This window comes from Mesoplodon bidens (genome assembly GCF_964165515.1).
Source record: "Mesoplodon bidens genome assembly, chromosome: 6".
NCBI lineage: Eukaryota > Metazoa > Chordata > Mammalia > Artiodactyla > Ziphiidae > Mesoplodon > Mesoplodon bidens.
This window is the reverse complement of record NC_138162.1, coordinates 86764303-86775851: the sequence shown is the minus strand read 5'-3', so window position 1 is coordinate 86775851 and position 11549 is coordinate 86764303. Positions and strand designations below refer to the sequence as shown.

General features: G+C 45.2%; 1 protein-coding gene across 1 annotated transcript in view; it reads left to right on the top strand.

Moving 5' to 3' along the window:
- The first annotated feature begins 6886 nt into the window (after positions 1 to 6886).
- GNAQ (G protein subunit alpha q) overlaps positions 6887 to 11549 on the top strand; it is a 295452-nt gene continuing 290789 nt past the window's right edge. The window contains exon 1 of the mRNA XM_081236842.1: positions 6887 to 7112. Coding sequence (XP_081092968.1) covers positions 6977 to 7112 — 136 coding nt within the window. The 5' untranslated portion in view covers positions 6887 to 6976. The remainder of the gene's footprint in view (positions 7113 to 11549) is intronic.

Sequence of the window (11549 nt, the reverse complement as noted above, 5' to 3'; positions counted from 1 at the left end):
AGTGAAGTAAGTCAGATAGAGAAAGACAAATACCGTATGATATCACTTATATGTGGAATCTAAAAAAATGATACAAATGAACTTATTTACAAAACAGAAATAGACTCATAGACATAGAAAACAAACTTATGGTTACCAAAGGGGAAAGGGTGGGGAGGGATAAATTAGAAGTTTGAGATTAACAGGTACACAGTACTATATATGAAATAGATATACAAGGGCCTACTGTATAGCACAGGGAACTATATTTAATATCTTGTAATAACCTATAATGGAAAATCTATAATCTGAAAAAGAATATATATATCTGAATCACTTTGCTGTACACCTAAAACTAAGACGACATTGTAAATCAACTATAATTTTAAAAAATTTGACCACACAGACCCACAAAAAAGGAATTTGTATAAGGATGGAAAGATGGAAGTACACTGACGAATTTGGAAGAGGCCTTTGGAAATGAAAAGCCATTAGCTTTCTAACATCTTGGTAAAATTCAGAATGGCAGATTGAAAAATTTACAAGGATAGTAACTAATTGAAAGGTTATGATTAAGACCATTTCAATCACTGAGAAGGCAGCACAACAGATATTTTAATTATGTATTTTTCATCAATGTGTACTGTGTTTCATTAATTTATCACACACTGAGTAATTAACAACTTTGACTATATATTGTGTCATGATCTCCAATGTATAACATGCTCATTACTGGAAATGAATTTGTGATAGGAATATCAACTTTCCTATAAAATTGATTTACATGGAATTAATACATATTTCCATCTGGGTTTTGAACAACAATGTTTCATCTTCAGCTTTCTTGATACCCTAGTGTGGCTAATTTTCCTTGGCGAACCCATTTGAGGCAAGATTTTGAAGCACAGGGCTAAGGAACATTTTACAGAGGGAGCCAAGCTTTGGTGGGCACCATCTGGCTAAGGAAAAATCGGCAGACTGCCACGGGGCCAATATGTGGCCTCTTTGACGGGAGGATCTCTTTTTCATTCATTCAACAAATTAAGAATCTATTGATACTACATCCCAGGCCCTGTTCTAGGTGCTGGGTTCAGGAGTGAACAAAATAGACAAAGATCTGCGTCATTATTGAGGTTTACACAAGAAATCATCAAAGGGAGATGAGTGTAATGGGATAAATGATTATTTGATTTAAAAACATGGAAACTAAGAATGGGAAAGAAATCAATTGCCTCCATCACCTACCTGATTAATTCTAAACCCCAATCCTCACCCTGCTAACTGCCTTCCAGGGCCCACCTGAAATACCCACAGGTACAGCGTGTTACTATAATGTGGCATTTAAGCTGGTTTAGGTTTTACAGCAATGAGGAGTAAAGCAGCTGGTGGAAAACGTTGCCATCTGGGAATATGGGCGTGGAATTGCCAGATCTTGACCAGGAACTAGAATCCAGATTTCTGTGTGAATCATTTGATGTTTAAGTTCTGGCAGCTAATTCAGTTTTTGCATTAGCACCGTTGAGTCTAAAGCAACCCTCCTGCAGCTCAGAGACCACCGAGTTTGCAGCCTTGGTCTTAGGCATCAGAGTCCAGCATAGCCAGAGAGTCTTGGGGCACAGATGACTCCAACTTGTAGTAACTCTGGGGCAGGAAGGAAGCTCTTATACTAGCTAAGTCATTGTTGACCATTTGGGTGTAAAAAGGATTTTGATCATGATTTTCGGTGATCTGATACCTCACTATCTGATTTGAGTACACATTAATTCATTTGCTTATTCATTCTTTTCTGGCTGAAACATGGTCTACTCAGCTTAAAAATGGCTCCCATATAGCCGGTCTTGTAGAACCTTCCAGTGCAGTGGAACTTTGATGGTCTTCACATTGTGAGGTAGAATGCCGCCTGTGATAATGCTAACCTTGGATAAGCACAAAATAGGTACATTTGATTAGAGGCAGAGGATTACTTGTATGCATTACTAAAGGTGGTAATGGAAAGATGTCACTGAGGTACTCTGCTTCATCTACAATATCTGTTTGGTGGCTTTGCAGTGTGGGTATCCTCTCTTTCAGAAGAAAGTATTCTTTTTTTCATGTTTTTCATCTTCAACATGACCCTGAACCCTCTTTATTTCATCAAAAAATCATCATATTTCTGCTGATTTGAGAAATGTCCTCTAGGTGGCGCCATTTATAGCTCTCTGAGTCTCCCAGGGCCTGCTTGCCTGCCTTCCTCAAAAGCAAGGCCACTTTATTCCTTGGCCAACCTGCTGTGCCAGCAACCTCTGCCCAGAGCAGCTCTTTCCCAGCTCTTGTAGGATCTGCAATGTTTTAGGCTGACTTCTAATTGACCTTTCAGGTGACCATTGTGTGCCTACCCATACTCCTTCAGGTTGCTTTGCATGGTGGCTTGACTAACTGCTCCTTCTTCCAAACTCCTCTAGCAATTCATTCTTTATACTCTAGCTTAGCAGCCAGTGCTTCTCATTTCGCATTGTTGTTTTATGCATGCAGACTGCCTGCCCCAATAGATTATTAAACCTTTAAGGGCTTTGTATATCTCAGCCATCTGGCATAGTGCACTGCGTGGGACAGGCAGTCTGCGAGTGTTTGTTGTTGATGTAGGTTTTCTATTCTTGTGTTTATTCATCCCTTACTGAGTATACATTCTAGGCTAGGCACTCTTTTGGGTGCACTGAAAACAGTTATGAAAGACAAGGTCCCTGCTCTCAAGCAGCTCCTAATCTCAGGAAAGAGAAAGAGAGAGAGAGGGGGAGAGAAATAGACAGTTACAGTGGTATTACAGTGGTGCAGTGCATGGTGTGAAGCAGCCATGCTAAGTGACTCTGGGAACAAGAGAAGTGCAGGCTTTTCCTTCCCCCCCAAGCGTCTTTTACAAGAGTGTGGCTGTGACCTTTACACTCTTTGACCCTAGGATCACTCCTGGAGACTGAACTATGCCTCTGACTGTTTTTCTTTGCCAGTGCCCAAAGGACAGGATGACGTGACAGTGGAGGTAGGATGTCACAGAAGAGGTGACAGTCTTTCCATTTTCCTCTGGTGTTCACTGCTCCTAAGGTTTTGTGGTTTGCTTTTCAGTTATCTAGTAATTGCCCTTGAATTCTCGAAATGGTTTATCATCTCACTGTCTGTTTGGGGGTGATTTGAAACTGCTGATTTCCTCTTAAGTGGTGTAGATACATATTTATCGAAAACCTATTCATTCCAAATGTCCCCTTTCCTGTGAAGTCTTCAGTTCTCCTGAGGAGAATGAATGATTCCTTCCTTTTTATACGTTTATATTTTACTTGTATCCCAACTTTAATACAAATTGATTTCATTTTCTTTTATTATAGCTGTTCAGAGCCCTAAGACTTTAAGCCTATTGAGGGCAAGGACCATATTTGATTCATCTTAGTATCTCTCTTCTTGCATTTTCATCTTAGTTATTTACATATGGTAGGCAATAAATAAGTTTGTTGATTTAATGAACTGGGACTTTGTAACATGGTCCATGTTTAGTTGAATATTTAGCATATTTGCTTCTAGAACATGGTCAACAACTTCAGTAGTTTCTACATGGATTTTGTTCGCTTGACTTAGGTTGTATGAATATTTGCTTGGCAAATGCTTTCCAGATACATATGCGAAGGTTTCTGAGTAGACCTGGGCTCACACTTGAAATTTTCCTGTTTCCTTATTGACAGTCATATATGACTTTATCACTATAGAGTGTTGGTTTTCCTTACTTCCTGATTTCTTCCCTATACTTGAAGGAACATCCTCCTATTGATTTGTCTAATCCATTCAAATATCTACCAAGTGCCAAGAAGTGTCCCTGATGCTAGGCATTTAGGGGTGACAAAACAGACTTTTCGGTCTTCCCTGGTGGTGCAGTGGTTGAGAGTCCGCCTGCCGATGCAGGGGACACGGGTTCGTGCCCTGGTCCGGGAAGATCCCACATGCCGCGGAGCGGCTGGGTCCGTGAGCCATGGCCGCTGAGCCTGCGCTCTGCAACGGGAGAGGCCACAACAGTGAGAGGCCCGCGTTCCGCAAAAAAAAAAAAAAAAAAAAAAAAAAACCCACAGGCTTTTCTTGTTCTACAATGCGTTGAAAGAATTTAATTCCTTTCGTCAAAAGTAGGTCAGGGACTTCCCTGGTGCTCCAGTGGCTAAGACTCCACGCTCCCAATGCAGGGTGCCTGGGTTTGATCCCTGGTCAGGGAACTAGATCCCACATGCCGCAACTAAGAGTTCACATGCTGCAACTAAAGATGCTGTGTGCCGCAAGTAAGACCCGGTACAGCCAAATATATAAATAAAAATAAATAAATATATTAGGTCAATTCAGTCAAAATGGAGTACCTGATAGCTTAATAGCATAGTTTGGGAGACATTTTCAAAATCTCAGAGGATCCTTGGCAAGGAAACCAGACACTTATTTGAAGCTTCCTGTTATTTTTCTGATGTTTTGTATCTCTCTGCAACTCATGTATAGACATATTTGAGAGGATGCAAACTTATAATTTTTTCCCTTGAAGCCATTTAAAATGTTGGCATATTGAATTTCAATCTTTAACTTCATTAGTCACTTAATTTTAAATTTTGATTTCACAGCGTTCACATAAAGGGGGTGAAGTTTGTCCTTTCTGCTTTCCCGGCCAAGGTGAAATTTAATTACAGTCGGCCCTCCTTATCCACAGGTTCTCCATCCTTGGATTCAACTAAGGGATAACTGCATTTTCTAGGCCAAATATCCTTTTAAAAGGGGAGCCTAAAATATAGATCTTATGTCTGGATGACTTGTTTGATCTAAGTCGTGGTGTGTGTGTGTGTGTGTGTGTGTGTGTGTGTGTGTGTGTGTCTCAAGGAGTGGAAGTAATGGCAAATGAAAGAAGGCAGTCACACACCCATCACCCAAGAATCCTATGTGCACTCTTGACCTATAGCAATAGTAGAGTCGTGGCCTCACTTTACATTCTGGATCAGGAGGTTGCACTAGAGACATCTCAGAGAAAACATAAAATGTGAAAAAGGGATTCCCTTCTTAAGATACAATTTACTCTCAAGACCTGAGGCTCCATTAAGGCAGAAAGCAATATGAGTTTCACCTCTTGTAGCTATTAGATCAAATAAAACTTGAACGAGCAAGGAGTTTTTCTGGCCATTTATCAGACACATGTTACAACAAAATAAGCAAACAACATTTAAAGTAAACTGCCTCAGTCGAAAGTGGAAAAACAAAATACTAGAATGGCATTTTGCTGGAGCAATCCTGGTTTTCCCATTTTCCTCTTTCATTCTTTCCATTTCTTTTATTTCACATTACTTTGCATTTTCCCAGAAGTCATAATTCCATCTCGGTCTAGAATGGTAAAGTCGATTACTTGTCTGTTAAACATCGTGTGCTTTTCTCAAAAACAAGAGGAGAGCTTGTAACAAAACAAAACAAAAACAACTTCAATGGCATGAAAAGTTGGAAGCTATCAGGAGACTCTTGGAAACTGGGCCGCTTCATTTTTCTGCTCAGGATTTAGATTTCTATCTCCAGTTACTTTGTGGACAGTTTCTCCTGTTAAATCTCCCCCGTGCCCCCTCCGCCAGACAGTGACAGCTCCTTCTCTTCTCCAGTCACACTCCACGATTTAGTGTATCTTATTTGCTACGACAGAACTCGGGTCAGAGGTGACGCGAGATACTTTCTAACCGAATGGCGTTTTAGAAATAGGAACGGGAAAGAACACCGAACTGGGCAAGACCCGCCCGGCGGAGCTGATCCGCGCTGCCCCGGAGCCGGGGGCGGGAGCGCCGAGGCCGTCTGCGGGGGAGCCGGACAGGGTGTTCGCGGCGCCGGCCGGTGCTGGGGGCTTACTGGGCCGAGAAACCCGCCTTTTCGGAGGAGCCGCGGCCGCGTTCCGGGGCCAGTGGGCAGCTGGCGGGCGGAGGCCGCCATATTCCCGCTTTACCACGCCCGGGCGGCCAGCCGGCAGCTGCAGGTTGGCGGCGGCCCCGGCTGCGCCTCAGCGACCCGGCCCCGCCCCGCGCCGGGGGTGGCCGTGACCGCTGAGCCGGTGGGCCAGACCGAGGGCGCGGGAGCGGGAGCTGCGCGAGCGAGGGGAAAAGCGGCACTTGGAGGCGCGCCGCGGCGGCCGCGAGCCCAGGAAAGCCTTCCAGGAGGGGCCGGCGGCTCCGCCTCCCGCTCTCCTCCTCCCACGCCCATCCCCTCCCTCCTCCTCCTCCCTCTGCCGCCGCCGCCGCCGCCGCCGCCTCCCTCCCGGATCTGTGCTCCAGTTCAGAGAAAGAAGAAAATGTGTGTGTGTGGCGAGGGGGAGGGCGAGCACTGAGCAGCCGCTCCGCGCCAGGCAATCCGGGCCGGGGGTGGGCGTCTGGCGGAGGCGGAGGCGGAGGCGAAGGAGCGCGCGGCGGCCGGGCGGGCGGGCCGGCGAGTCGGGTTTGCGCGCGAGCCGGGCGGTGGGCGCGGGCAGGGCCGAGGGCGCCCGGGAGCCGTGTCAGGCGGCGGCGAGGAACGAGCGCGCCGGGCGCAGGGAGCCGTCGGCGGCCGCTCGCTGCGGGGACGCCCCGGTGGATGTGCTCTCGCCGCCGGGCGCACAGCTTAGGGGAGCCGCGGCGGCGGCGGCGGCGCGGGGGGCGAGGCGGGCCGCCCGTTCCCGGGGAAGGAGGCGCGGGCGTCTGAGCGAGGCCGGGCGCGGCGGCCTTCCCCAGTGCGCCCCCCGAGCCAGCGCCCGCGTCCGCCTCCCGCGTCCGCCTCGCTCCTCCCGGCGGCTCGAGCCGCCAGCTCCCGCCGCACCCCCGGCCCACCTAGTGGCTCCGGCCCTGGCCGCGGCCCCCGCAGCGGTTCCCCGAGCTCATCCCGGACGCGCGCCCGGGCGGCGGGGGCTCGGCGGCCACCGCTGCCTCGGGGGAGCGAGGGCGGGAGGGTGTGTGTGCGCGCGTGTGAGCAGGGGGTGCTGGCGGGGCTGCAGCGGAGGCACTTTGGAAGAATGACTCTGGAGTCCATCATGGCGTGCTGCCTGAGCGAAGAGGCTAAGGAAGCCCGGCGGATCAACGACGAGATTGAGCGGCAGCTCCGCAGGGACAAGCGGGACGCCCGCCGGGAGCTCAAGCTGCTGCTGCTCGGTGAGTACAGCCGGAGCCGGCCGCCGCGGGCCCTCCCGCCGGACCTGCGCCCCCTACCCACCACCCTCAGCCCCCCGGGACCGTGGCCCCGGCCCCCGGGCGCCCGCGGCTCTCCCCTGCCCTCCCCGGGCGCGTTCCCGGTCCCTACCCGCACCCTCTTGGGCGCGCGCGCGCGTACACAGAGCCGCGCGCGCGCGCGCGCAGAGGGGTCGGGGCTGCTCTGCCCAGGGCCTCGGCTTGTGCCTTTCGGTATCCCTAAGGGCTGTGCACTCGGGGGTGCGCGTTTGTCTGCGGTGCTTCTGCAATTTGTTCAATGGCACATTGCTTCTGGGAGAGGTGCGGGGGTGGGAAGGTGGGCAGGGGGGTTGAACTTCCAGTGTCGTGGCCGCGGCGCCCCGTGGGGTGGTGGAGTGGGGAGCTGTGCGTATGTGTGGCCCGAGGGTGGCGAGCGGAGCCACGTTGGGGGATGGCGTGCGGTGGGGTGGCCTGTGTGCATCCATTATCAGTGCTTTCCGGGGTCAGGAGCGAATGGTGGAACGGTGGGCTGACTCGCGACTGGATTCTCCGAGGAGCGATGAGGAGGGAGCCGAGTGGTTGGCTCTCCGAAGAAAGCGGGCTTGTGTATTCGCGGGGCGGGGAGGCAAGCCCAAATGTGTCACACGAGTGCTGTTCTCTAACCACCAGACCACCAAAAGGAGAGACCCAGAAGAGTTTCTTAATGGTGACAGGCGTGTTTCTCCACCATTCCTTCCAGATAAAGATGAGGGATACGGGAGGGTTGTGCTGTATGGTTGTTGACAGCGATGGGTATCTTTTGTTTAATGAGGCAACCCAGATGTAGGCCTGAATTCACAATAGTTACCAGTACAGCCTCAATTACTCTCATGGAAGCAAATAGAAACCTTTTGTTTAAAGCGGACAGCATTTTAATATCTTTGGAATCTGGGCTAGAAGGAAAACGGGAAGTGAACAGCAAAAATTTCCCTTTAATCTCTACAAAATAACCCAACATTCTCCCTTAACATTAAGTTAGCAAGAAAATGCCATTTCTGAACTAGGAATTTTATTGATTATTATCTCTGAGAGAATGTTCAGAATCAACGTTCAGGCCAGCGCGACATAACTCTAAGCTATTGTGGTAGGGAGAACAAACAGCTTTGCAGTAACAGGCCTGAAAAATGTCTGCACTCGTGTTCTGGATATTTGCGTGTATGATAAATAGACTTCTCAGACATTTCTGGAAGAAAAGAATATTGTCAATTCTGAGTTTGAGAAGCATGCATTTTCTTTCTTATCTTGAACTTTCCATCTCCTGGTTCAAGGAACCAATTGCCTTTGGGTCTGAACTGCTTATGTACTGGATCATTTACAAGAAGGAACAAAATACAGTGATTACAAATAGTTACAAATGGTTAACTCACATGCCCTGCTTAATGTCTTCATTTTGAAACCAGATTAGGTAAATGTGCACATGTTTATAAAGAACAGAAGGCAGAACCTGCATAAGAGGGGTGGACTTTAGGGAATGAAGCCAGGGAAGGGGAAAACTGCAATTGGAAATGGAGGATCTTTTTATTTTTATTCTCATTTTGAGCTACTTCTAATGGCTGAAAAGGTGTAGTTGAATGCTTTTTGAATTCTCAAGATTGAGAAGAAAATAGAGGGGGCAAGAGAAACGTATGGAGTTTAATGCATGATTAAGGGAAAAAGCGTGTGTTTTAGAGAGACTTAAGGATGGTTTTTCTTTTTCTTTTGCCCTGTGTACAGTCTTTATTTGTTTCTGTTTAGCTGTGAGTAGGGCATTTGAGGTCTCTCAGGCCAACCCCATTGCCTGAAATGTGGCAGCTCTGGGTTCCTAGCAGCTGTGAGTTAGAGCTCAGGGGATTTGTCTGTCTGAGGGCCTAGGTTTGAATGTCTAGGAGGAGGACTTTGGGAGAAATGCCCGTAGATGGACACTTAATTACAGATTGGACTTAAGTAACATATTGTGCTTTTTTTTTTTTTTAAAAAAGCAAACATTTTGCTTTAAAAAATGAACTTGGAGATTATTTTATGAGGAAAAAAATTAAAACAGTTTACTGCTAAAGTGGTGGTGTGGAGAACTTTTTTTCTCCCCTTCTTATTAGATTTTCGAGTAGGGTTAAATACAGCCCCACCCCAGCCCCCAAATATGGCCTATTAGAAGTGGTAGAAAAATATGACATCAGTTTAACATCTACATTTATTAGCATTTTAAAACGATACAACTTTTTGTTAGAAACTCAATCCGTAGACATCATGTAAGATTTGCTACAGCTTCATGTTCTAGGTATGTTGCTTTTGTAACATAACTACTGCAGTACCTACACTATTTATATAGCCAGTGCTATATACTAAGTGTAGATTTGTGTGTGTGCTTGTAATTTTTGAGTCCCGGAGAGAAGTGATGGTTGATTTGAATCAGGGAAGGTATTGGGGAGGGTTTCCTTCTGAGGAATGCCTGATGTGCTGCTTTGATGCTGCTTCGCACTCAATGTTCATTCATGTAAATGATGCCCATCAAAAGGTTTACTGGTATTTTTAACTACTTTATTTAAATTGAATTTAACTACTTTATATAAATTTAACCCTTATATTTAAATGAAATTCAGTGTAAAATTATTTTCAAAGTAAATTGTAGTTCAAAGCATGGCACCATTTTAATGGATTTATTTGGCAGGGGCCCCTTGCAAAATATAAAATTAATTAGTTAACTTTATACTATGGAGAAATTAGAGAAAATAGTGGTTACCTGCCTAGATGAAAGTATGGCAGTAAAATTTGGGCTGCCTTGATACCTATCCAGCAATTATGCCGATATGTTCCAAATTCTACAGTACTTATACATTTTGATATTTATTCTTTTTAAAAAATGAACCCAGAAACCTACTACCATAAAATAGCATATTAAATTCTGAATTCTTGTTTTCTTTATTCATTTTCTAAATTCATTTATATAGTGTTTATTTTCTTAGACACCTCAAAGAAAACTGTTTTCTACATAGATATGCAAGAGAATATTTTAAGTTTTTATATACTTCCTAGATGTAATGCATTGTTTCCTTTAATTAATACTTATGAATATTAACTAATTATTTGGTGGTACATAGGTCACACTATTTAATATAATGTGTCTTTAAGTCTGTATAAAACAAGTGGCCTTGAATGCCTGCTTCCGGTCAAGGATATTCATGTTGAAATTTTCAGTTCCTTGAAGACACATTTTTCCCCCCATTAACCTGTCCTTATTTTACATGTTTTAGAAATCTTTACTCTTCAGATCTTAGTCATCAAATAGAAAAATTTAGCAAATCTTTTTTTATTGATTGGATTCCACCTATTGAAGAGGCAAAGTTTAGGCCTATTTTATTTTATTTTATTTTATTTATTTATTTATTTTTAAAAAAGCTTATGATGTTCTTAAGGATTTTTTAAAATATATTTATTTTATGTATTTATTTTTGGCTGCATTGGGTCTTTGTTGCTGTGTGGATGTGGTGAGCAGGGGCTACTCTTTTTTGCGGTGTGTGGGCTTCTCATTGTGGTGGCTTCTCTTGTTGCGGAGCACGGGCTCTAGGTGCACGGACTTCAGTAGTTCTGGCTTGCTGGCTCTAGAGCGCAGCCTCAGTAGTTGTGGCACACGGGCTCTAGAGTGCAGGCTCAGTAGATGTGGCCCAGGGGCTTAGTTGCTCCGCGGCATGTGGGCTCTTCCCTGAACAGGGCTCGAACTCATGTCCCCTGCATTGGCAGGCGGATTCTTAACCACTGCACCACCAGGGAAGCCCTAGGCCTATTTTAGATGAAAGAATATATGTTCTTGCTCTTCTAACTGAATTACATATGTGATTGGAGATTTTCTTTCTATTCTAGACTGGAAGCTTAGGAGAGTAGGGACTGAGGACTGATTCTATATTGTTCACTATTAAATCCCAGCTTCTGGCACAATCTCTAATTCATAGAATGGTCTCAGTAAGTATTTGTTGAATAAGTAAACTTATTTGTAACCCTCCTAATAGAAATTGGGACCATAAAACAATGAAGACATTATAGAGACATGGGGAAGTGTAATGTTTTTATTCTGTGGCAGAGAAAATCATGATCTTTAAAAAAAAATTATATGTAACTCTTTGAGCCAATTAAATACAAATGCATTCCAGGATAGGAAGTGTTAATGTAAGATGTTACATCACATATTGAACCATGTATTACAGTTCTGTGCTGTGTGCATTTGGGAATGATAACAGTCACACTTAAAATATGAACATTTACAGGAAAAAAAAAAAAGAAGCCATACCATATCTTGATTACTTTTTTTTGTATAGAAGCTAGTTTAACCCTCTCATCTTTTTGCCATATACTTTCCCCCATGATACACTCAACAGAGTGAATTTTTAAATTCTCTAGAGTACAGGTGGTGAC